We start from the raw sequence: 27,889 nt of genomic DNA, 5'->3' as shown, positions 1-27,889 counted from the left end.
AGATAAACGTCACAATCTGATAATCATTGACAATGGCCAATAAAGATCGCTGTTGCTTGGGAATACTCGATAACTATACAACTGAAGACAAAACGCCAATAAAAAGTCCCTTTCATACTTTTTAATCCTTCGCAAAAAAAAAATTGCGTCTCGGGTAAGGTGTGAATATTTCTACTTGGTTTAATATGTTGGACGCCTGTACTATAGGTAGGTAAGAGAGCGCCCTCTTTTTTTGGACATCCCTCACGTGAAGGTACACGTTGCGTCGGTTCGCGATTCTTTTTCGATTCAATATCAACTTTGGCAAATGACTGAATGACGAAGCACATCGAGTTATACTATGTGATATTCACTGCAACTGACTATTATTATAATTTTGTCTTTTCACTATTAAAAAAAATCTTCTGGCCATCGAAAATGTTCATAAGAACTACTCTCTTTCTTTCTGTCTAAAAAGTACAAAACAGGGGTAAGCATGAAATGCATTCAATCCTTTAATCTGAATCCAATAAAAAACACATTAGAGCCCTTTAATCATACCCTTTTCAGCTGGTGAACGTCTCTCAGGAGCACTCCTTATAGACCATACGAATATATCTCATACCATTAGGCAGGCAGACGATTCCCGTTAAAGCTACACTGAGCGGCCAGTAACCACTAACCAGTAGATAGGTCTAGTTTAGACCTAGGTTAGATGGACTTGCGGATACCCCTTTGATTGATGACGAGTCGCTATCCGCACTCGAGAGACTCAAGCCTTCGTTCTATCCCTGCATTACGACAGTAACGCTTTCCCCTTCCCTAGGTTATTCGAAACACAGACAGCCACATGAACAGATAGGCTACTAATTGTCGCTGTGGAATTTATCGAGACATTCACTGGGGATTCGTAATTCCCTTTTCTATTGTTTTGTCGACGTGGATATATTCTAATCTGGCACACTTCTTGACATATTTTGGAATATGGAGGTTAGCATGTATGGACATTGGAAGAAGAGGTGTTGCAACGGTTTCAATTCGGCCATACCGATCATAATGGCTCTTGTTCCATCCATATTTTGTCAGATGAATGGAGGTAAGTTGTATGATGTAATGTCAAATTAAATCAAATAAAATTGAATTGAATTTCATACTTTTTCTGTTCTGAATAGTGAAAATGTTCCGATGAACTTTTGATGAACGCTGCAGCAGTAAGACTTTCATCGCAAGTCCGCCAGCCATGTCTCGTTCTTAATCGTGGACCATGATCGTTAAAGGCCATTACTTATCTATTTGAATTCATGCCACATGAAAGTGTAACAATTAATAGATTCAAAGGGAATGGAGTCTATTTAAGGGCCTAAGCCATGCAGGAAAGCATACATGAAGGCCTATAAGTTTGATACTTTGAAATATAAGCTAAGTCGCTTTTTAAGGGGATTAAAAATGAGAAATAGAAAGGAAGGGGTTCATTCGGGAAAAGGAATCCAGGATATGCCCTAAGTCATGAGAGGAAAATCGGGGAAACAAAAAATAACATTTACGAATGAACTAATTATGTTAACGTAAATTTTTTTTTATTTACGATTATGGTGGATTATTTTTATTGTGTTGTGTTAGTGGGACAAACATATACCTTTATGTCCTATATAATTCTCGACGTGCTCGATGGTAGTACTTGTAGGAGTCAAAGTATTGTACCGTCGTAAAATAACAGCAGTATAAAGCATAAGTATGATTCTAACAGAAAAAGTAGTAGTAGAAGTAGTATCAATAAAAATAGTATTAGTAGAAGTAGCAGCAGCAGTAGCACTGGAAGTATCAGTCCGGTAGTAGTAGAAGAGGAGTACAGTAGTAGTAGTACTAGTAGTAGCAGTAGTAGTAGTAATAATAGTAGTGGTAGTAATAATAGTAGTAGTAATAGTAGTAGAAGTAGTAGTAGTAGTAGTAGTAGAAGTAGTAGTAGTATATAGTGGCAGAAATACTTCAAATCAAATGTTCCTTTTTTCTTGCCGTGGATAATCAAGAATTCTGCAACTTCCTTTGCTTACATTTTAAATCATCACCATTTTGCTAACCTTACAGATAATAAACTGTTCCTGCAATTATTTTTCGGAAGTTATAATGAGCGAGTGAAGGTCGCAAAACGAAAAGAATATGCAAACTGAAATGTCTAGTCATACATATTATTCCGTAAGATAGCTCGGTGCTCATGTCATCTATCATTTTTTTTTTTTTGGGGGGGGGGCTAATGAAATGTAGCTAAGCCGAGATTCTACCTTCAACTGGTAGGTGTTTCATAAAGCTGTTCGTAAAGTTACGAACGACTTTACGCACGACTGGAACATGTTCTTAGGTTATAAATAAATTACATAGGGATATCACATACCATAAGAAAGGATCACCAGTCGTGCGTAAAGTCATTCGTATCTTACGAATAGCTTTATGAAATACCCACCTGGTAACTTTACTCTAGTTGTTTTTTATACACAACTCAAGATAGAAGCGGTATCAAACCAGACACAAGGGAGTTGGGGAGAATCGGTTTTGTCGTACAGGAATCAGATTTACTCCTTTTTTATTGCCTTTGGACCCCCCCCCCAAAAAAAAAAAATCCCCCTTTTTTAAGAAGTGCAATTATTTTCGATGAGTTAATAATAAGCAATTATCTCACATGCTCGGGCAAAACAAAAGATCTAATTACTACTTGTTCATTACCGCCAAATGAGCTCAAAACTAACAAATTTACGGTACTGACTTGACACACCTGCGGCTGCATAATAAGGTTCAAGGTTCCTTTAACTTTGGTAATTAAGAGGATTAAACCTCGTTTGGGTTTGTAAGAGATGAAGGAAACCATATCACCGCCATTAAAAGGAGCTGCGGGCAGTAATGTGATAATTGCCGGGAAATATACTGTTCTGAAACGTTGACAGCTTTCAATTTTCTCTCTAATTAGTACGATTGAATGAGAGGAAGAGATAATTTGCCCTGTAGAGTATATAGTCATTTTGTTTTATATATATCTGTGTACATTGCGAGGTTCGGGTTTAACATGGTTGTAAGTAACGTAACATATGAAACAAATACATGTAAGGCTACGTATTATGACCTCAGTAAAAGTTACTATAGCCTAATAAGTTTATGTTGTAATTCCGGATAACACACAGTTTACATTTCATATCATAATATAATAATATCAACCTAATCTTACAATATTCAGGTAGGCCTATATCATATACTGTATATTCTGCAAATGTCCCTTCCATAACACATTGGACACTACGCACAACGACCAAGCAAAAGAAGAGGAAACGTTAAGGAGAAAGGGTGAAACATAATTATTTTCGTTAAAAAACACTTTGTCAAAAGCTATCCGAAAAAAAACAAAATTATCATTTCATTCTAAAAGGGCAATAATTCTCGCTCGCTTGCACGCAGTTTTACAGAACGTTTGCCCCATACAATGTTGCCTCCCGTCAATTTCTTTGCTCATTACTGTACACCACTAGTTACATACAGAAACCAAGGTCAAGGTTGACATAGTCAATGTTGCCAACCGTAGATGTGGGTTTGCCTGTAACAATCACTATGTTCTATGTTTATAGAGGGTTGTGGCTTAGCAGGCCTACCTATTTCAGGAAATAAATTGAAAACCGCCTCCCTCATCATTGTTTTATTTTGAGCTCACCGTTTTCTTGACAGGTCTGAGGCCATGGCTGCTGTTTCAGGGACACCTTGCATTGTTCTAATGCCAAATTAATCCTATAGCTTTCGTCGTCTGAGGGACTAGACACGGTTCTGTATACCTGTTGGAAAAAGATTTTACCCCCCAAAAAAACCATATTATACAGAAAGAAATAACCAAATCACTCTGTCAATTGATATAACGGGAATTTTTTTTTTACAAATTTTCTATAATTTCGCAGAATGGGTCTGTTTAAAAAGAAAAAGGGAAAACGGCTTTATTACAATAGGTTTGTAAGGTTACATACACCAAATACTTATTTTCTGTAATTTTACACTAATGCATGTAAAATGCACAGTGCAGTAAGTTTGCAGGTGTTCTCAAGACTATGCTGCACAGGATTTTTTTAAGCAGAATTTTTTAACAGTGTTTGTGTATAACTGTTGGCTACTTCAAAGGAAGGATTGAAAGGTCACACCTTAATAAGTATGGACAAAATTAATGAAATTGAATTTTAACTCAAGACCCCCCCCAAAAAAAAAAAATATGCAAAAGTAAAAAATAGAACTAGAAACCATGTAAATCAATTGAGTAAAACAAATAGTAAAATTATCAACATGAAAAAGGTCGTCGACGTCTAGTTTGGTTACATACACCAAATACTTATTTTCTGTAATTTTACACAAATGAACGTAAGATTACACAGTACAGTAAGATTACAGGTGTTCTCGAGACTCTGCTAACAGTGTGTGTGTGTGTGTGTGTGTGTGTAACTGTTGGCCACTTCAAATGAAGGATTGAAAGGTCACACCTAAGTAAGTATGGACAAAATGAATGAAATTGAATTTTATATAACTCAAGGAACTCCCCCAAACCAGGCAAAAGTAAAACAGAAAACAAACTAGAAACCATGTAAATAAATTAATTAAAACAAATAGTAAAGTGATTAACATGAAAAAGGTCGTTGACGTCTAGTTTGCATGACCCGAGTTAATGACTGTCAGCCGGTCTTACATTTGGTGCTGAGAGCGAGCTGATGGCAAGTCATTTGTCGGGTAGCGTTCACTTTTGCTATTTAGCGTGAGAAGATTCTCAATGACCTGCTAATTTTAAACACAGTGCCTAGCAACACACCGTTGACTTGCTTAACCTTATTAACGTTATCAAACAGTGATGCCTGTTGTGGCTGTGAAATCACCAAGTTTTGTGTTCACGTTAGGTTTTACTTTGTTACGAGAGGAAAACTCATTATGAACTCGATCACAAGAATGTTATAACCTGCCTGACGCACACTTGACGCTGTCAAATGTCTTAATAATTTCGCAAAAGACTTTTAAGTTTTAAAAGAATTTTTCCACATTTTAATAAATGAATAGGCTTATCTTATTATTTATTCATATTCCAGTATTTACTAATTTGTTTATCTGTTTGTTTACTTTACATTTCTTCATTTATCTTTATATCTATCTAGTTTCGATTATTCATCGATTTATATATAATTATTTTTATATATTTAATTTTCGATAAGAAAGAAGAGTGAATTACAGGTTGATCTACGATGGGTGCCTTCAGAATACATCAAAAGTATTCACAGTTTAAAACAATAGCATACATTAACAAATCGAAACATGAACTGAATATGATAATTCCAATATTTCACGTTGTCGAATACTGAATATACGATAGTTCAAATGTAGCTGTATACAAGTAACCGTATGTATGTATATGCACATGAGAGGGTATAAATCAGTGCAATATATTAAAATATTTCAATTAGATTTGAGTTGAGTTGGGATATCATGTATATCGTGTCTGCTAGGTGATACATCATAGCCTAGTCATATATATATATATATATATATATATTATATATATATATATATATATATATATATATACCTGTGTGTGCGTGGGGGTGTGTGTGTAATTCAAAGACATATACGTGACATGAAATTTTGATTTTTCCTCCTAATTCAATTGAATATATAATCTTTAGTGAAGGTTACAGTTATGTACTATCGAAATTTTCATTTTTTTTTATCAAGCACCCTTTATATGCCCCTTTGCCATGTAGGATGTGCTACCTTGTAATTCGATATATAGCCAACTGAAGTAACATTTGACTTCTTTAACAAATCGAATTGGCACGTACTCATTGCGATGTATACTATTACAATAACTAAATCGCTTAATCATCATTTCCTTATTCTGATGATTGTCCAATAATAGATCGCTACCTAACACCAAAGTATTGAACATGCCAATATTTTTTAATTCAATAGCTTTTTGTGCCGGGGATTTAGGTCTTTAATATGCCACTTTACCAAATCTCCGTAACCTCATGACGAATCAAATTTGTGAAACTCATTTCATCACAAACCGTGCCAAAATCTTTCAAAATGGCTCATGTCACAATTATTACAAATTTTCAGCCATACGCCTGTAGAGTTGTTTGTATGTTGCTTATGATTTGTACATGGATGTGTGTGTGTGTGTGTGTATTGCAGATGTACAAATTTGTTAATTTCATTTCAATATCTCTATATCAAGAAAGAAAAAATGTAATGGACTCTGGCATATGATCAAAGAATATTAATATTATTTGGGTTACTTTGTGAAGACTTAAACATCTCCCTCCATACGCTGTCTATGCCGATCCCAATTTTTTTCATATTATGATAAAAAAGACAGATTTTCCCGACAGATTTGTATATCATCAATAATATTCCAGCTATCATCAAATGTTTGATCATCTATGTGTCTCGCCAGCCAAGGGATTGATATTTCATTCCTATCCCTTTGTTGACGTCATTTTGGCTTTGGTATTGTCCGGTCGGTGAGTCCCGATACCTGGGGAATATTCTGACAAAACAAACAGTAAGTGATCTTCACAAACTACAGTTATAAGCTACTGCGAGCCCTTTCATCTGATTGACAGAGGGCCAATTTATATAAATGAAGAATATAAATATATATATTTTTTATCTTTAGAATATTCATCTTTTGCCTTAAACAATGCCTGGTAATTGATACTATCTACACTGTTAAAAAATATCCTTAAAATAAAAGAAGTTCCTGCAGCAGAGTCTCGGGAACACCTGTAATCTTACCAGATTGCGTAATCTTACAGGAAATATATGGTGTATGGAACCCTACAAATTTCCTTTACGAAAACACCCTTTTCCCCTTTTTAAACATACCTGTTCTGTTATATTGCAAAAAAATCCTGGTTTATGAATTTAAAGAATGATTCTGTTATTGCTTTCTGCAAAATCCTCTTTTTTCTGCAAAATCATGGTTTTTTTTAACAGTGTACCCTGACATATGGGACTTTTTGTTGTTGTACCCCCCACCCTTACAGAAAAAGACCAAACTTACAACCAGACAAGGCCAAGCCGAGAAATAGTCCCATCTTGGCGATAAAAAATAACAAGGATGATAATTTAATAGGGCTAGATTCAATATATAGTGCTAGAACAGCGTTCAAATACACCATCATATCATAAAGCTTACTTAATAATAATAAATAATAATCCGCTTTTATATGGCGCTTAATACATCGGAAAGACGTGTCTAAGCGCTTTACAGATATATCATTACCCCGGTCATCTCATATATATTTTGCATAAATTGGCATAAGTAATTTTCTACTCAAAATTTTAAAATTCTGTGTACAAGCTCTACCAGATGGAAGAAATAAACCAAAACCGGTCAACAAAAAAAAAAGAAGCTTTTTATGTGAATCTTAAATTAAAATACGCATGTATTTATATATATTAGCATTAAAAAATTCTAATCAAAATTTCAAAATTCTGTGTAAAAGTTTGATAATTTTATGCAGCTCTACAAGAAGGAAGAAAAAAAATCAAAATTGGTCAACAAAATAAGAAGAGGCATTTTCTGTTATTTGTTAACAAATTTCACATAACTTAGCATAAATAATTTTCTACTCAAAATGTCAAAATTCTGGTGAACCTCATGAAGCTCACCATGGAAGAAAAAAAATCAAATCGGTCAACAAATAAAGAAGAAGCATTTAAGGTTAATTTTGAAAAGTATGCAGAAATTAATTTCGCATAAATTAGCATAAAAAAAAATTCTTAATCAAAATTTTGAAATTCTGTGTAGAAGTTTGGCGAACCTTTGAAGCTGTACCAGATCGAAGCAAAAAAAAATCAAATCGGTCAACAGAAGAAACAAAATGCTCGTTGTTGATTGGTTGAAAATCAAGTTGCGCATGATTTTTACAGTTGCGTTTGATTGCAACTCTTTCTGCAACGGGCCGAAGAAGAAGAGTGTCCTACAAGCTGATCAGTTTAAGCAGGAATGAACACGAAGACCGATATGATCATTATACTTAAACCTTTTATTGGAGTATCTTATCTAAATCTGAGTAATATGAAAGATAGAGTGCCAAAATCTAGAATAATACATTTTCACCTGTTCCTTCTTGACGCTTATTTCTCTGGCACTGTCATAACTGGGGGCTGAAGGGGGCAGTTTCAATTCTGGTTGGAATCATTTTGTCTTCGAAGAGGCGAAAACGACTTTCGGAGATAACGAAAAAAAATGTTATTTTCTGATCCAACAAAAAATGGATTCGAGGTTTGCGCGTCTCACCCTCTCTTCCCTTTCCTCCTCTGTCTGACTTTCTCCCATTCTTTCTTTTAATTTCTTTCTTTTTATCTTTCTCTTTCGAAGATGCACTTCCTATGTAATACATTCACACTCAATCACTGCTTTCCGTGTCTTTGTATCGATCTCTTTTCCTTATCTTCTGTCATGTCTGTGATTGTGCATTTATTAATTTATCATTATCAATATCCCCCTTCTCTAGCTTATCCGCTGCTCGTCTCTGTAGCTCTAGGTACAAGTACTTATTTTTTTTCAATTCTACACTCTTACTCTTATTTCCCCCAATGGTTCGGTCTCCCCCCTTATTTTGCTTTACCCCTTCCCTACCTTTTTCTTATTTCCATTCTCTTTCTTTCTCTCTCGTTTTCAATTTCCATTTCATCTGCGTGATTAGAGGAAAACCTGGACTGCTCCCGCTGAAAGTTTCTCATCATCACCCCGGATCCGTCTAAATATAGCCCTATTCGGACATCCGACGAGTAATGCGAGATTGTCACGGGGCGTAACTCTTTGGGGCAGGGGAGCTCATCTAGATATGGGCTACCCTAGATCAGCCCCTTCTTCGTTTCCTTCATAAAAAAGGCACGAATATACATCAAGGAATTATATAAGTTACTCTGAGATCGACTGTCATGGTCATATGTGTTTTCTTTTGGAGTAAAAATACAGCCTTTTTAAGTAATCATTTTGTACATTTATTTTTCTTTTTTTATTTGTGAATTTAAGAAAAAAATGAATGTTTGATCGTACCCTTTTTACTCACCGGTTTTTATACGATTACTAGTAATGTAACTTTTTTTCTCTTGCATGCCTTTGGTAGGAAAATCGTCTATTTGCAGTTTCAAGAGGCATTTGCTCCTAAAATTGCAAACAAGATACATTCATTGCCTGAAAGATTATCATTACTTTTCTGACAAAACAAAAAAGAATGAGAGGGAAAAGAGTAGAATCTTTTAGAGGGTTGAAGAGGAAATGGGGAAAAATATAGCACGGATCTTGTGAAAGTACTGATATAAGGAATAGAGACGCAACGCGACGAGGGAAAACAGATAACGCGGATGTGATAACTGTTTACTTCTTCTATTTAATTTTTCTAAAATCGCAACGATCCCATGATTTGCTCCTTCCCTTTTTAATATCACCGTCTTCGCTTATGCTGGGAGCAGAACCAACACGATACGATCAAAATCTGTTTTTACCACACTGAGCCCCCGAGAAAGTGCTTCGCCCCGAACCTTCTAATATGACACATGCTGCGTCCTCCTGCTCGAATTGAAATAATTTCCGAATCTTGTACATTGTTTCAAGATAGGGCCTTTGACTTCCGAAGAGCATGGCATGCACGGAGAGATGAGGAAAGGGCAAGATGGGGGTGGGTTCGATGGGGGGGGGGGGGACATCCCGATAGACCGCGGGTCCGATAGTCCTCGGGTCCGATAGACCGCGGGTCCGATAGTCCTCGGGTCCGATAGTCCTCGGGTCCGATAGACCGCGGGTCCGATAGACCGCGGGTCCGATAGACCGCGGGTCCGATAGACCGCGGGTCCGATAGTCCGCAGTGCTTGTACAATTATGATCAGATATATCAAATGCCATCAAGAGGTCCAAAGGTAAAATGATACGAGACCATGGGGTTCTATCAGGTGCGGATCCATGGGGGGCGAGGGGGAACTGCCTCACCCCCCCCCCCGCTCAAAAAAAGAGGGGGAGAGGGGAAAAGGAGAGAATAAAAAGAGAGAGGAAGATGGGAAAAGAAGATAATAGAAAAGAGAGTAAGAGGGGGAAAGGAAAGACAAAGAAAAAGGGAGAAGAACAGTGGGAGGGAGAGAAAAAAGAGAGGAGGGAAAAGGAAGAGAAGAAAAGAAAGCTAGGAGAAAGGAAAAGGAGGAAAAAGAAGAAGAAAAAAAGAGGAAGGAAGAGAAGAATATTTAAATAGAGAGGAAGATGGGAAGAAAAATAAGAAAAAGGAGAGATAGAGGAAGAGGGAAAAAGAAGAGAATAAATAGAGAGAGAGCGGAAGGGGGAGGGAGAGAAGAAAAAAAAAAGAAAAAAGGGGAAAGGAAAGAAAAAGAAAGAGGGATAATGGAGGAAAGAGAAAAAAAGAGGTAGAGGGAAAAGAAAGAAAAGAAAAGAAAGGAAAAGAATAAGAAAAATAGGAAGAGAATAATATTAAAAAGAGAGAAAGATGGGAAGAAAGATAAGAAAAAGAGAGATGGAAATGAATGTCGAATGTCCCATTGGGGGATTTGAAATCTCATCTTTTTAGGTTGGAATATCAAAAATAAAAAATTCTCAGTTTAATCGTTAAAATATGTATCGTCTTAATGACTAACATTTCGACCAGTCGATAATATTTAACATTTCTGCTCGCGCTTCGCGCTCGTGGTAATTATCTAGTTACATACGCGTCCTGTTCAGGTTCACAAACATTGCCCAGAATGTTAAATTTTCAGGACAATATACATGAAATTTAATTTTTAGCTTGCATATGGCTTATGAGATTATAGCACATTTATGTTGCTTATAAAGTAAATCTAGAAAATGACTGTTAGGACATGGGCGTTTGCCCCCCCCCCAACAAAAAAAAAAAGAGAGAATCAAGGCTAAAAAAAAATAGAGAGAAAAGGAAAATGATTATAGGATGAAATATACTGCTATTTTCCAAATATTATGTCAAAATCTATCACAACCTTGTATTTTTGTAATAAAAGTGTCAACATATTTGCTTGCCCGCTTCGCTCACTGCCAACTTCTTATTAATTTTATGCAATACGCCATATCGAGCCCCCTCGAAATTGTTGGCTCATTACGGCACTTGGACAAATCAACTTTGAGCGGCTGATCGGGGAAAATATGGGTGAAAAAATGGCCCCTCCCCCTATTGGCGGAAGCTGGGTCCGCCCCTGACTTAGGCTTTCAGGATAAAATACAGGAAAATTCTATTTAAAAAAATCAGATCGCGCTTCGCGTTCTCATTATTTATTTAGGCCTTGTGAGATACCTCAATGTGTTTTTCAAGAATAAAATCTCAGATTTTCTTCAACGTCTACCCCCCCATTTCATTTATTTTTTTATCTTGGTGCCCTCGGCCCTCCCTTCTGCACCCATGCTGAATAAATACGCCACTGATGAGGATAATTAGTCGAGATTGCATATTTCCTAGAGGTTATCATTAATAATATTGAAGGGTATACTAAAACAACAGTACAGAAACTACAGCTCCCGTTCACAATATTCTAGTAGGGCCTACTCTGATGAGAAGTTAAACCAAATTGAAACCACCCCAAATCACTCGTGCTTCGCGCTCCCATTGATATTACATCATGGGCGGAAATCCCAGGGGGGACAGGGGGGACGTGTCCCACCTACTCAAAATAGTAGGGGGGACACAATATCAAATGTCCCCCTACTATTTTGGTCTTTGATAATCATAGAAATACATCGTTCTAAATCGAAATAAAACATGTATTTTGGGACAAGATGACCTTACTTTGGCGATGATAACCTTTTTTTGCTTGTCATATTTTCCCGCCCCTTGTCCCCATAGGCGGATCCAGGGGGCCGAGCTCCCCCCCCCCCCCTCTTGGCGGAGCAAAAATATATTAAAAAAAAGGAAAGAAAGAAGGAAAAAAGAAGGAAGAGAGGAGAAAAGGAAGAGAAGGACGACGAAGGCATGAAATAAGATGAGGGGAAGACTTGGAAAATAAAAAGAATCTTTCGTGCAACTATATAGAACTTTCGCTCGCGCTTCGCGCTCACATTGCCTATTAGGTGATTTACATATCTTGTTCAATATGGTTTACATATCTTGTTCAATATGGAGTTCGAATATCAAGTTTGGTAGTCAATATACAACACATATTTCACCTCGGAAATCGAACTTTCATTATGTTGTGTAATTTACAAATTGGTTTTTAAAAAGTGCACTGTAAAAGTGTCAATTTTATGGTTTGAATGTTAACATTTGCTGCTTGCGCTACGCGCTCGCAAATTTTGATTTATCAGGTACCTATATTTTCGTGTATTCCATAAAGTTTTCAAAATATCCCTTTTCTGGTCTGATTGTTAAGGCGCATTAGCTAGAGCGCTGCACGCTCGCATTTTGATTGGCGAGTTATATAAATGTTTCAATATTGTTTACACAACAAACTACTTAAAATCCCCTTTTCATGACAGTTTATCAAAAATTATAGCTCGCGACTTGCGCTCGCATTAATGGTTAGAAATATATAAACTGATGCATCCTATTCATAATCACAAAAGTGAAATGTTTTATGCCATGATATCATCAGATTTCGCGCCCTCATAGGCATTAATAAATATGATATAAATTTAATAATTAAATTGTCCCTTTGTTTCATCTCACGCTTAGCAAGATGAATAGGAAGATAGTCATCATTTTCATATGATGGCATGTCGTAAGGATGTCCCGGTCGCGCGTTTCCGTTTTACACCCTGGCGAAGGCATTTTCCGGAAAAGTAGCCAAAAAGCGACTAGTGAAGAGTCTACACACGTTGCTGGTTGCATGCAGCGTGCGACACAGGCGAGTCCGCCACGGTTACTGATCAGGGCCCCGTTGCAGAAAGAGTTGCAATCAAACGCAACTCTAAAAATCATGCGCAACTTGATATTCAACCAATCAACAGCGCGCATTTGGGACTTGCGATTGATTTTTTGACTTGCGTTTAAACGCAACTCTTTCTGCAACGGGCCCCTGAGCACAGAGTTCCTCGGCACTTTCATGTACAGAGAAAGCGGCAGTCAGGAGTGAAATCCGAACATGCTTTTGCAGTTGCGTTGTTTATGATAGTTTTTTTTTCTAAAAATAAATTATTAACTAAATGAATAGAATGACAGACAAAATCAAAATAAACAGATACTTATAATGGAAAGACAAATTGAAGTTTGATGGATTGATACACTTAGAAGCTGCCGAAAGATTGATATAGAAGACTGATAAATAGATAGAGACAACGGATAGACAGATAGATAGATAGATAGATAGAAAGAAATAGAGAGAGGGAGAGAGAGAGAGAGGTGGATAGATAGATAGAAAGAGGGAGAGATGGATGGATAGATAGATAAATAGAGAGAGGGGGAGAGACAGAGAGGTTGATATATAGAGGGAGAGGGGGAGAGAGAGAAAGAGAGAGAGAAGGATAGATAGAGAGAGAGAGAGAGATGTTCGGTAGATAGAAATATGGACGGACAAAGAGAAAGAGAGACTAAGACAGACAGATGCTAGAGAGGGAGAGAGATAGAGAATTTGAGAGACAGATAGATGTTAGATAGATAGAAAGATAAAGAGGGAGAGAGACAAAGAATATTAACAAATTAACAGATAGATAAGTTAAAAATATAGATAGATAAATAGATAGAGAGAATAAGAGAAAGACAGACAGATGGATAGATAGATAGAGATATTAAATAGATAATTAAAGAATATGAGAGAGATAGAGGAGATTATCAACAAATTAACAGATAGATAGATACTCTATTTAAAAATAGATAAATAGATAGAGAGAAATAGAGAAAGACAGACAGATGGATAGATAGATGGATAGAGAGATAGAGAATTTGAGATAGATAGATGTTAGATAAAGAATGAGAGAGACAGAGAAGATTATTAGATAGATACTGCAGTTACATAGATAGATAGAGATAGAATTTGAGAGATAGATATATAGACAGATAGAGAGAAATAGACAGACATCAGCAAATCGGTAAGGCAAATGATCAAGGCAAACATTCGTATTGAACCTGGAAAGTATAAGCTCAGCTCTCAGCTCCCTCAGCTGCATTTGCACGGTATGTGCTGCGGATAACTTCGGTGCGGACTTTAATCGCGCGCCCAGCTGATAATGTAAACAAACGTAGACGTAGACTCTTCACTAGTCGCTTTTTGGCTACTTTTCCGGAAAATGCCTTCGCCAGGGTGTAAAACGGAAACGCGCGTCCCGCGCCTATGTCAAAACTCAAAGTAATAATAATATCAGCTCTTTTTTAAGTGCAATCCATATCCACCTTACAATTTTTCTACAAATTGCTAGAAATATAAAGCTGAAATTGATTCTTTTTTTTCAGATCGGACTATCAAAGTTTCATGATTTTCATGATTAAAGTTGTATTTAGAATGCCTAGATTCTAAGTCTAAATATGAAACACGCTCGCGCATGTTTATTCAGATACCCAACTTGTATTTAAATCATCCAGTTTCAGATCACAATATCAAAACTTTTCTGCTCGCATTTTGTGCTCGCATTATTAATGTAGGAAGACCCCATATTACTCATCCTTTTGATGATTTACAAAACATTAACAGAGTGGCCCACTTTTAGGTCTAAATCTCGATTTTTTTTTCTGCTCGCGCTTCGCGCTCGCATCAATCGTTAAATTACATAGCTATCCTGTTCATGATTACAAAAACTGATTGAAATTTTCCATTCTTTCTTTAAAAAAGTTCAAAAATGTTCAGCTCGCGCTTCGCGCTCGCATTTTTTGATTGTTGAAATATGTGACGCCTTCATGGCTAACTGCAAGCAGTCCTTAACAGGTACCAGTTTAACACGTATAATTTTTTTTGCTCGCGCTTTGCGCTCGCATTATTAATACTCATATTTTTTAGGATTTACAAATTATGAATAGAGTGTCTCGTTCAGTAAATATTATAGGACTAAATCTAGAAATTTGTTTACTCATATACCTATTCTGCTTCAGTTAAAAAAAAGTGCTTAGAATTTCCTTTCTTTGGGTGAAAATTTCAAAAAGATTCAGCTCGCGCTTCGCGCTCGCATTATTTGATTGTTAAATGCTACTTTAACATGTATCTTTTTCATCAGTTCATTTCCCCTCGCGCTTTGCGTTCGTAGTAATTATTAAGTTGCATACATGTCTTTTTCAGGATAACAAACATTGCCCAGAATCAGTTCAAATTTTAGGAAAAAATACATAAAATTTCCCCAAAAATTAGCTCGCGCTTCGCGCTCGCATCATATAAATGAGGATTATGATATTATGTATTAATTTATAAGAATAAAGCCAAGAAGTGACTAATGAGGACTAGCCCTTCAAAGAAACAAACAAAAATTATCTTCGAGCTGCCGATCGGAGAAAATATGGCTGAAACAAAATTCCGACCACCCCCCCCCACTATTGGCGAAGGCTGGAACCGCCCCTGTGTCCTCCCTACCTTTTGGTATTTATGTATTCATGGATTTTTTTTTCAAGAACACATTAAAAAGTGGTCTTTATTTTTTTGTGATTATAAGATAATTTAAGTTAGCCTGGCAGGGAGGGAGTGGGCGCCATTTTCGAAAAGTACACATGGGCGCCAAACATCAGGTCAAATTTGCTCCCCCTCCCTCCCCTTGAAATCCTGAAATCCCAATTAGGGCAATCACCCCCTGACAACTACTTCAAGGAAAATATTATCCCCATATTTTTTACCGCCGGGGACTGTTAACCCCCCCCCGGAAATTTACTCTCCAGACAATTACCCCAGATAATTATGAAAATAATAATTTTGAAAATGAATTAACTCCGAGGCTCCGTATGGCGTCTAGAGGGCATATTTCCGGGGGGGGGGGGTAACAGTCCCCGACGATAAAAATATGGAGATAATATTTTCCTTGAAGTAGATGTCAGGGGGCGATTGTCCTGTGGGTCATCGTTATAGAACCCCATGGACTCGTATCAATGGCCTTTTGACCTCTTGATGACATGGATTTCACTATATTGCCCTGATCATAATTTTACACACACCGCGGACTATCGGACCCGCGGTCTATCGGGCCCGCGGTCTATCGGACCCGCGGTCTATCGGACCCGCGGTCTAACGGACCCGCGGTCTATCGGACCCGCGGTCTATCGGGCTGTAACCGGGGGGGGGGGGGGGGGGCTAGTGCTGCAGCAACAAGCTCCCATAAGTATAATGTTTATCACTATGAAGTCGACAACAACCTTTATACATTGATGGATTTTGGTTTTATATGTACTAGTCTTATATGTGAATACCCACTTGTTGATCAACGTTTCAGTAAGGGTCTGTGCAAGCAGACTAGTTTGAGGTAAATTCCGAAAACCGCTAGTGAGTTTAGATGGGAGTTGAGGGGCACTGGAATGTAAATGGGTGAAATGTGATATAAATTTTGTGAATATTTTAACAAAATATGTCATGAAATTAGATATTCATTTAAAGGGACAAAAGTCTCGCTCGCTCGTTTTACTCGTTCGCAACTTTTCTTTTGTGTTTATTTCATTTGTACCTCTGCTCATACCAAGAGATAACCAAATCAAGACATTCATTCATCTTTAAGAAGGAAATTTAAAAGGAACCCCCTTACTTAGATCGCGAATCATTTTTCATCACTGTGTTGTGCCTAGTAAATGTTTTTCTTTTGTGAAAAATATTCAAAGTTCAAAGTTGTCATGATATTATTTTCATATCCGATTTTGGTGAAATTTTCAGTGTGATGCTGGTTTGAATTTCTTTTCTTATCAAAATAATGTTGTTATTGGGGTGGACGTTAATCACAGAAACATGGTTCAGCAACATTAATGTGCATTAATTATAAACTATTCAATGAGAGAAGTGAATATACCAGCTTTTCTGATTTTATTGTCTGGTGCAACGCGTCATAATAGTTTAAGGTCAACATTAGGCCTATATATCTAATTCATTGCCAGAACGTATTCGCACTTTACCAAATCTAAAGCTATTTTAATCTTGAATTGAAAAAGTCCTGAAATCTTGATTATATTTTTTTCGCCAAACTTTTTTTAATTATATTTTTGTTACAATTGTGTTTTTGTTTTCTGTTTTGATTTTGTTTCCGTTTTGTTTCATCCTCCGTCTTTGGTTTTGTATATAGGTATTTGCTTTACTTATTTTACTTTTTATGATTTGTTATTCTTTATATTGTTTGTATATTGCACGGCCTCTCTGAAAACCTGCCATTGGCTGATCGAGGGCTTTTACCGTGTTTAAATAAAATAAATCACATCAAATCAATCAAATATACACACACCAACATCCAGAGTTTGAGGAGTTGAAATCCCTTTACTGGTCAGATTCATCGACTCGAGAAAACCACTTTCTTATCCAGCTGTGCCGTTAGTCATAATCACAATTATAAAGTCACGATGAATAATATAATATTGGTCTTTATATCGAATATGCGTCATATTCCCCAAAGAAAATTTAGGTCAAGGGTGTCAATACCTGCCCAGTCTGGCTAATATCTAGATCATATCTATAGGCTTTGTCAGGTTATATTTTGATTGGTCAAACTAGTAGGCATAATGACAGTCGTTATTACATTAATCCCTTCGACCAGTAACTGCAATAATGAATTATATAGCCACTAATCATGCTAATATCAAATTAAACACGAAATATTCCTAAAATAGGTGATTGGTAGAAGAAATACAATGTAAAACAGAAATGCCGTTTTATTATTTCGCTCGAGATTTTACAATTATTGGCTTTCCGATTTTGTACATAAACCCACTGGCGGATCGGGGGGGGCTTTTGAGAAGGGCAATCAATTTTCTGTTAAAAGCTTTTTTGTGGGGGGGGGCTTGTCATTTTTTTTTCGTAAACAGAATGACCTTAACTTTAAGGTGAAAACAATTCTTTTTTATACCCCCTTGGAGAAAAATCCCGGATCCGCCCCTGCAAAAACCAACAGCACTGATGTGGGAAAACATATTCAAGCGCGTCTTTATCCAATAAACCAGGGCCAATTCCTACTGGAACTAGTGTGTTCACAGTGTTGAACATAATGTGTTGTTGAATTTGAGCACTTTGGCAGTGTGTACCAGTGTCGCATATAAGATATCTGACCATGTGAACACGCTTTCAACAGTCACACTGCAGAGGTGTCCACAATGCAAAAATAATTCACACTGTTAAATATGAGCGTTTTAACAACGTGGGTCACATTTTCACAATGTAGACACATTGTGTGAAACTGTTATCTGTAGCAGGATTAATACATGAAATTAAAATCGTCAATAATCCATAATCAAACTCAACCATCAAACCAAGTCTGTGATGTATTCAATAATTACGGTCCACTCACCCATATCTCGAAAATAAGACTGACTGCAGGACTTGACCCGTAACTGAGCATGCCGCAATGAAGTGCCTCCTTCCCTAACTACGAGTCCATAGCTACAGGCCCATCGTATGTGTTTTAACCCATCATCGAGGAATGGAAGGATAGGTGGAAAGAAAGAACGTCTTTCTCGCACTACATTTCCAGCAAGAATGACGTTCTACCTATCAAAATTGTATTCGTGAGAAATTTACCGCTTCTGACCTCTATCTTTTGTTACAAAGTTATGCGCGCAGACTTCGGTGAATGTCAATTGCGCGGTAACCTTTGTCATGAGAACGTGATGTTATCATTGACAGCTGCGGCATGTCGATGAATGAACTTCATTAGAGAGTGTTCGCATCAGGACGCAGAATGAAAAAAATCGTTAAAAATTCCGGTCAAAATGATAATGAATAACTGGGAGATCTTTGCCAGAACCGGAACAGCAGTTCCATGCTTAATGAAGTTTCGGAGCTGACGAAAATTGCAAATCATTATGTCGTTTAGGTGACTTCTTTGCATTGTTCTCTGTCATAATATACGAGCATTGACAATACATTTCTATTGTTATTTAATCATCGAATCGTCGCTGGGTGGAAAACTCCCTACACTTTATTTTCAAGACGCGACACTTTGGTGAAGCATTTATGCTCTGTCACATTTCCCCTAAGGTGGCTGTACGGCGAGTCGAAAACACGCCGTTTGATTTTATTCAAACCACCCATATGTCAGTGGCAGCTACGAACAAAACCCGCTAGAATGGCTGTTTTCCACCCGTCTTACGGCGGCCGTTGGGGGAATGTGACTGCGGCAAGACGGACAGCATTGGCCTACTGCACTTTGACTGTGGGATGGGGGAGGTTCCATTTTCAATATCGATAAAGAATTGTCATAAAAGTCAAGGATATTTGTTATGCGTGTTTATATATTGCTGTTTTCTAAAATAATGTCTCCCACTTCTGATCCTATACAGCTCTGACTAATGGTGACACTTTTAACGCTTTATCATGATGACAAAGGTGTCACAGTTCCTCCTTAAAATGCTTATCAAAAGACCAAGGTGGTGTCACACCTTGGCGTTTTAGACAGCGTATGCCCGACGTATCAAAATTTCTCTAAAACGTCGGCATACGCTGAACTTTGATATTTTTTTTCAACTCTGGGCGTATACTTAGCGTATTCATAACGAGTTGGACGTATACATAACGTATTAGTAACTTATATCGAACGCTTCGTTAACTTATAAGTAACGTATTCCAACGAATGCTTAGCGTTTTGCTGGCGTACACAACTTATGCCCTAAGATAGCCTAACTTACGCATAGCGCGCGGCAGCGTATCGCTGACGAACACGTGTCGTAGCATATAAAAAGGCTGCCGCTCGACTATTCAAATCATAACCGCACGATACATCACCGTATCAACACCACCGCCATGCCGAAGAAAACTCCTGTGAACCCCACCTTTATATACCAATTCCTATAAACGTTGTCAATACGCCATTATACGGTAGCTGTAAGTTATAAACACGTTCAGTAAGTTTTGTGGTCGTCCGGAGCACGTCTTCATACGTCAATATACGTTGGAGTTAAGTTACACATACGTTCAAAGCACGTTACTCATTGGTTAGAAGTAAGTTTTAGGGTACGCTGGACATTATCTCGACGTACATCGACTTATGAGTAACTTACGAGTAACGTGTGTCAACGTGTATCAACGATCGCGTAACTTGCCTACAACTTATGGCCCGCGTATGCGGGACGTATGAGCCATACGCCGGCATACGTCGAAAAATTTTGAGCTTGCACAAAATTTTCGACGACCTCGCCGTATGACTACGTATACCAGCGTGTTTTAGCGTACTCTTAACGTGTACAAAACTTACCCGTAACGTATTCGACGTACGCCAGCGTATTCGCCAAATTCCTCATACGTCGGGCATACGCTGTCTAAAACGCCAAGGTGTGACAGCGCCTTAAGTTTCCATCACTCTGGGCCCCTTAGCGACAAATATTTTTGAAAAATAGTTTTGATTGGTTCCTGCCTGTGTTTTGAGCAAAATCCACATGTAACAATGGTTCTGACTGGTCATTTTGTCAGTCAGCGATTGAATGCGAACTATTGAAAACCCTTACAATGTTGTTGGCAGGACACCAATTTCTGGCCTTCAAAGATTTAAAGCAAAGGCACATATATTTTTGTTTGTATCTTTCTGTGATTCATAAATCGAATAAATTAGATTACCGGCCAGTTGGTCTGTTCTATAGTCCATGTGCTCTTCTCTCATCTTATTGAGATAAGGTGAACCAACAAATGTCCCTTTTATTTTCGACTATTGTTCACAAACTCCAACTTCATGAATACGATGCACAACAAAAGCTGTAATTAATGACATCCACAGTCTTTCACGAGTTGGAAAGTTACTTATTAGTAGTAGACATTCAAATATAGGCCCTTATTAACGAAATAATACATTGTGTTAATAAAGGACCCCTGTTTACTGATTATTCTTGATTAGGCAGTTATTTTTCACAGGTATTAGAATTCATATATTAACATATTCACATAATACTAACATAGTGGTTTGATATTTTGTTGGCCAAATACATTTCTTTACAACCTTCCGTCACAATTTTCATTTGAAAGGCCTTTTTTGGGGGGGGGGTCCATGACATTTGCTCTGGCGACAATCGCTCCGAGGAAAAATGTGTACATTAAGCGAAACATAAAACCTAACCTCCAAAACTTATTAAACCCTAATCCTAATCTTTACATTATTCTGAACCAAAATCTCTACACTCCTAACTCCATTCCTATGCCTTCTTAGATATTAAGACCGGAGTATTTGTCGTAGGAGCAAATGTCGTGTCACCGGTTTTTTTTTTATTCCTCTCCTCAAACATCATTAACCATCGAGGGTATATGATGGGGCATTAAGCTACCGCCACACCAGTGAATATACTCTTGGACCGACCGATAGCATGCTATTCGTAATAACGATATGGTTTTTGATCGGACTGGAGTCGGTTTCCTCGGTAGGACTGAAGTACTATGAGGACTTTTGCTCCGAGACTCACGACGCATTCGAGAACACAGTAAATGTTTTGAAAAATACCCGTCAAATAACAAAGTACAGCTGGAGCCTGTTGCATAAAACTTTTTACCTGAGAAAACTCTGGTAAAAACTGAAAACTAAGGTTAGTCTGATTTCTGCCATTGACTTTAACACAGGGCAAAAACTCCGGTAAAAACAACCTGAGTTTTCTCAGGTAAAAAGTTTTATGCAATGGGCCCCTTGGGTGTCTTTGTCGAAAATTGGTGACCCGGGTCAGCAGTTTCGTCTCAGTTTCAGAGCTGACGGAAAATTGCCAATATGTCGTTTGCACAGTGAATCGAGGAATAAAATACCGTTTTGTTTCACCAATTTTCGACAAAGACTTCTTGGTTGTTCTTTGTCATGTAGAGTATTTGACAATACATTTTATATTATCTTGAATCCGTTATGCGTTGTGGAGAAAAAAACTATTACTAAACTATACTTGGCAACACACTCCCACCTGCCGTGTTTGACATTCTAGTCACACTTGCGTAATTCTGAGTCACAACATTGCTACCATATATATACAACGAGTAAAGATTGAGTTCACCGAAAGGTGAGAACTGATTCCGATAATTTAGGAGTATACTCTCTTTAAAGCCAAAGTTCATTGGAAAAAAGTTTGTTGTAAAAAATATCAGAATATATATCTATATATATATATTTAGTTATTTAATATGGATGAAGGTATGAGGAAAATCCATCTAAGATTAAGAAAATTATCAGAATTTATTTTTTATCTGTGACGTCATTATAATACGAGCGGCTACCGACGTAATATCTTATAAATTACCCCCCCCCCCCCATTTCATTTTTATTGCATAATTATTAACGAAATTTTATTCATTTTTATTTCAGGAGCGAGTGTGAAATAATTTGTTTGTTAATATACTGAACAAACAAACTTTTTTTTAAAGAAAATGATTGATCTTTTCCTGTAGGACTATGGGCTTTAGCTGCTCGCATATGATGTCACAAAAAAATAATTGAATATCTCATGGCTTTTCCTTAATCCTTTATCAATATTTTTCATTATTTTTACTGCTGTTTTTTGATAGACTTTTTCCCTGGGTGAGCTTTCCTTTTAAAACAAGAAGGATATTTTTTTTAAGTGCTAAGCGTCGAAACAAATCATGCATTTGATTTCTGATGGTTCCCATGGCGAATGAGAATAGTGTATAGGTTTCACGGTACACCATGTATCTTTCTTTCAAGTGTTGGTCCTGAAAAGGACCACCCAAAGTTTTGAAGAATTTTTCAGCGTTAAGGTTGTTTCGTAGTTATTTTTTTTAAATTGAAATCAACTTTTTGTTGGGATGGAATTCTTTTTAAGTACTGTATGCGGCGTCAGCAAGAAGGCTTATGCGTCACAAGAAATACACTATTTTCATATCTGTCATCAGTGTATTGAGGTAGAACTTTCCAGATGGTTACTGTAAGTAATAATGAGTAAAGTGTACTCGATTAATTGACCTTAAAAATTGGTGTATTGTTCTCCTTTTTTCCAAGATATATTGCAAGATACGAAAACAGAGAATATTGAGATACGACACGTGGCATATCGGCATAAATGAGACATCACGTGTTTTAGCGAAATTGCATATGGTATTGACATATTCAAAGAAAATCTACATAACTAACTAAAAGAGTTAATCTGTGCTTCGACAGCAAGAAAAGGAGAAACGATTTTTCTTCGCATGGATACAGTACATTTGGAAATTTGAAGAATTTTTTTATTTTTAAAGCTGACAAGTGACACAGCTAAAACCGGAAGCTTTTCCAGTATAGAAATTGGGGGCGGCATGAAGGTATTTATAGGCGTTGTTGCACTGTAAAAACGGTGGTGTTAAAACTGACACCAATTGGTGTTAATAGAGGACCACGCCCTGAGGTGTTAAAATTACACCCTAAAGATTGAACATAATACCAAAGGGTGTAAATGTAACAACCAAAGGTGTTGTAATAACACCCATAGGTGTAAAACTAACACCACCAATTTAACACCGGTGTAAAATAACTGGTGTGGTCCTCTATGTACACCGGTTAACACCACAGTTTTCGCTGTGTGTGAGGCTAACCGAAGTAGGACACTTACGTTATGTAACATAAATCAAAAGAAACAGACAAACATCAAACACATTTAGACTTGACTATATTTTGTCTCTTCCTCCTTTAAGATTAACGCACAATGTCCCAATTTCAGATCATACTCGATATAAATGAAAATGCAATGACACACGACGGCGTCGATAAACTGGGCGTGCGATAAGCTAACGTGACACTTTCTTTGTTGGAATTTCAGCTATGAAAAAAATCGCTTTGTGCTCCATGCAAGTACAATAGCAGTTAAATTATTAATCTTTATGAATACCAGATGACATGGGTAATGCTGCGATCAGAGAGGAATTAGCAGGGATATCGGCAAGCACTGACGAAGCTGATTCATCAGATTTTCATGTTACCATATTTTCCGATATAGAAGGAATGCGTACAATCGGTGTGTTTTACGTTTGTGTAATTTTCCAAACAATTGTTTTAAATTTCTATGTAACCTTTTCTCGCATAGCATTTGGTGTTGCCACAGGCCTATAGACCATCCTTTTGATTCTCCAGTTAAGACTAAAATAACGCAGATATACTGTATCCGATTATTATCTAGGAATGATGATGAAATGTTACAATTTTCATTTGAATACTATATTAAAATCCGTCAAAACAGAAAGAAATAAGTAAAACGGAGTCACTGTTTTTGGTTTCTTTATATCCTTTTAAAGAGAATTTCCCCATATGTGCCACATTCCCTCCCGTCAATTATCTTGGCTCATAAGTGGTAACAGCAGCTGAAACAGTAATGGCAGTGATTATAGTGTAAAGTAATTGTTTATTTTCTGCAAATTGATATCATTGGAACCTAAGAGCAGTAAATATACGTAACATAGTTTAGATTAGAATCACAGGCAAACTAATATACCATTTTTTTAAAGGTCAAGTCCACCTCAGAAAAATGTTGATTTGAATTAATAGAGAAAAATCAGACAAGCACAATGCTGAAGATTTCATCAAAATTGGATGTAAAATAAGAAAGTTATGACACTTCAAAGTTTTGCTTATTTCTAACAAAATAGTTATATGAACGAGCCAGTTACATCCAAATGAGAGAGTTGATGATGTCACTCACTCACTATTTCTTTTGTTTTGTATTGTTTGAATTGTACAATATTTGACTTTTTACGAATTTGACGAATAGGACCAGCTTGCCTGAAGCACAAAATGTTAGAATAATGGAATTCCACGTGTTCAGGGAGGAATGAAACTTCATTTCACATGACAATGACGAGAAAATCAAAATATTTCATATTTAAAAAAAAAAAAAAAATAGTGAGTGAATGGCATCATCGACTCTCTTATTTGGATGTAGCTGGCTCGTTCATATAACTTTTTTTGTGAAATGAAGCGAAACTTTGAAATGTCAAAACTTTCCTATTTTACATCCGATTTTGATGAAATTTTCAGTGTTATGCTTGTTGAATTTTTCTCTTTTTATTCAAATAAAGTTTTTGTTGGGGTGGACGTGTCCTTTAAATAAAAGATGATAATTTTTCAAAATATGAAACATATGTATTATTCTACTCATTAATCTTAACGAAATAACCCCATACAAGTATTCAAAACATCACCATCATTTTTTATAATGGTAATTAATTCACACTTTTAAAAGAAAATTCACACACGGTAAAAAGAAAATCTTAATATATTAGAATTAGTAATCACAACTTGATGTATATCAATTAGGATTTATTTTTGTGATTTTCCTTGATTTTTTTTATGTACACTCAACTTCCCTTCGAATTTTTCTTGACTTTTTTAAAGGTTAAAAATACATTTCAGAAACTTCAAGTGGGGCTAAGTTGCTTAGATTTAGTAAACCTAACTCCATTCAAGCAAATATATTACTTAGTGTACTTAATTTTTCAGTTAAAGCCTTATTTACATAACACATGAATATTCATTAAGAGCAATTGAATGTCACCTTTTTAAAATAAATGTCTTTTTGTTTTATAGTTTCTATATTTGTTCTATGTCAAATGCATTTGTGTTTGAAAATTGATTTGGATTTGGGTGTACAAAAGATATTTTAAATTGTGGTTTAATAAAGGAAAGAGCAACAATTAATAGACACTGATTTGAAAATTTAGATTTTTCTTTATTAGGTTAAGGAAAATACTCTCATCGTTTCATTTGAGAGGATGCATCGATCGCGTATTAATATAAAATTCACCAAAAAATCGAATATTTGGATAAAAGATGTATAAGTTGACATGATCCCATTGAAAGTCGGACGGGTAGTGGCATTTCATGCTTAGAAAGTCCCCCCCCATTTTTTGTATAATTTAAGTGATTGCTTTAATTGAATTAAGTTTAACTTGATTTAATTGAGTGAAATGACTGCAAAGAAAACAAGTATATTTTACTCAAGACTGTCAAAATTTCAAATGCTTGAAAACGTTAGGCAGTTTTGCTAACATAATTCAATTAAGTAAATACCAAGATACTTTTTACAGTGTATGTCGAGTATTTTATTATCGAAAGGCAGAAGAGTGCACTGTCATAATTCATATCCATTCGTCTCGTCCCGAAAGGCTGCCTCTGAAGATATCAAGATACATCAACATCATTTTATCAAAATTACAAATTCCCAATTTTCAAAATATATTTGGATTCAAATGGTCTATCAACCCTATTTTAAGAAAAAGGTGAATCTATTAATATTGATTATTTCGACTTTCTCAGGGCAACATCCAGTTAATGAAGCCCTAAAAATCTTATCTAACCACTTTAAACTAAGTAGCTTCCTCAATTGTAGTCAATGTCGATGATCTCAGGCACGTGCAAAGGAGTTCAGAAGAATGATAGAATTAAAAATGAATCTCATATTACAGCAATGTGACCTGTTTGGATCCACACTGACTTCCTGTTTTTAAGCAATGTTATTGCTGCTTGGTGGATATTTTGACCATTTAATTAACGAATTGTGTATGTTTTTGCCAAAAATGCAAGTTAGATGGCCTAAACATGTTGCCAGTAAATAATATTCGGTAACCCCCTCCCCAATATCCTCCTTTTTAAAAGGATAGTAGTAGTAGTAATAGTAGTATTAATAGTAGTAATAGTAGCAGCAGCAGTAGTAGCAGCATCAGTATAGTAGTAGTAGCAGCATCAGTATAGTAGTAGTAGCAGCAGCAGTCTAGTAATAGTAGTAGTAGCAGCAGCAGTATAGTAGTAGTAGTAGCAGCAGCAGTATAGTAGTAGTAGTAGTAGCAGCAGCAGTATAGTAGTAGTAGTAGCAGCAGCAGTATAGTAGTAGTAGTAGTAGCAGCAGCAGCAGTATAGTAGTAGTAGTAGTAGCAGCAGCAGTATAGTAGTAGTAGTAGTAGCAGCAGCAGTATAGTAGTAGTAGTAGTAGCAGCAGCAGTATAGTAGTAGTAGTAGTAGCAGCAGCAGTATAGTAGTAGTAGTAGCAGCAGCAGTATAGTAGTAGTAGTAGTAGCAGCAGCAGCAGTATAGTAATAGTAGTAATAGTAGCAGCAGCAGTAGTAGCAGCATCAGTATAGTAGTAGTAGCAGCATCAGTATAGTAGTAGTAGCAGCAGCAGTCTAGTAATAGTAGTAGTAGCAGCAGCAGTATAGTAGTAGTAGTAGCAGCAGCAGCAGTATAGTAGTAGTAGCAGCAGCAGTATAGTAGTAGTAGTAGCAGCAGCAGCAGTATAGTAGTAGTAGTAGTAGCAGCAGCAGTATAGTAGTAGTAGTAGTAGCAGCAGCAGCAGTATAGTAGTAGTAGTAGTAGCAGCAGCAGTATAGTAGTAGTAGTAGTAGCAGCAGCAGTATAGTAGTAGTAGTAGTAGTAGCAGCAGCAGTATAGTAGTAGTAGTAGCAGCAGCAGTATAGTAGTAGTAGTAGTAGCAGCAGCAGTATAGTAGTAGTAGTAGCAGCAGCAGCAGTATAGTAGTAGTAGTAGTAGCAGCAGCAGCAGTATAGTAGTAGTAGTAGTAGCAGCAGCAGCAGTATAGTAGTAGTAGTAGTAGCAGCATCAGTATAGTAGTAGTAGCAGCAGCAGTCTAGTAATAGTAGTAGTAGCAGCAGCAGTATAGTAGTAGTAGTAGCAGCAGCAGTATAGTAGTAGTAGTAGTAGCAGCAGCAGTATAGTAGTAGTAGTAGCAGCAGCAGTATAGTAGTAGTAGTAGTAGCAGCAGCAGCAGTATAGTAGTAGTAGTAGTAGCAGCAGCAGTATAGTAGTAGTAGTAGTAGCAGCAGCAGTATAGTAGTAGTAGTAGTAGCAGCAGCAGTATAGTAGTAGTAGTAGTAGCAGCAGCAGTATAGTAGTAGTAGTAGC

The 27,889-nt window shown here is 36.8% G+C and overlaps 1 protein-coding gene across 1 annotated transcript in view; it reads left to right on the top strand.

The window, feature by feature from the left end:
* Positions 1 to 1,035: 1,035 nt before the first annotated feature.
* LOC121431210 overlaps positions 1,036 to 27,889 on the top strand; it is a 41,378-nt gene continuing 14,524 nt past the window's right edge. The window contains exon 1 of the mRNA XM_041628721.1: positions 1,036 to 1,075. Within this exon, the coding sequence (XP_041484655.1) occupies positions 1,036 to 1,075 (40 nt within the window). The remainder of the gene's footprint in view (positions 1,076 to 27,889) is intronic.

Source organism: Lytechinus variegatus, chromosome 17, assembly GCF_018143015.1.
Source record: "Lytechinus variegatus isolate NC3 chromosome 17, Lvar_3.0, whole genome shotgun sequence".
Classification (NCBI taxonomy): domain Eukaryota; kingdom Metazoa; phylum Echinodermata; class Echinoidea; order Temnopleuroida; family Toxopneustidae; genus Lytechinus; species Lytechinus variegatus.
This window is presented reverse-complemented; position numbering and strand designations above follow the sequence as displayed.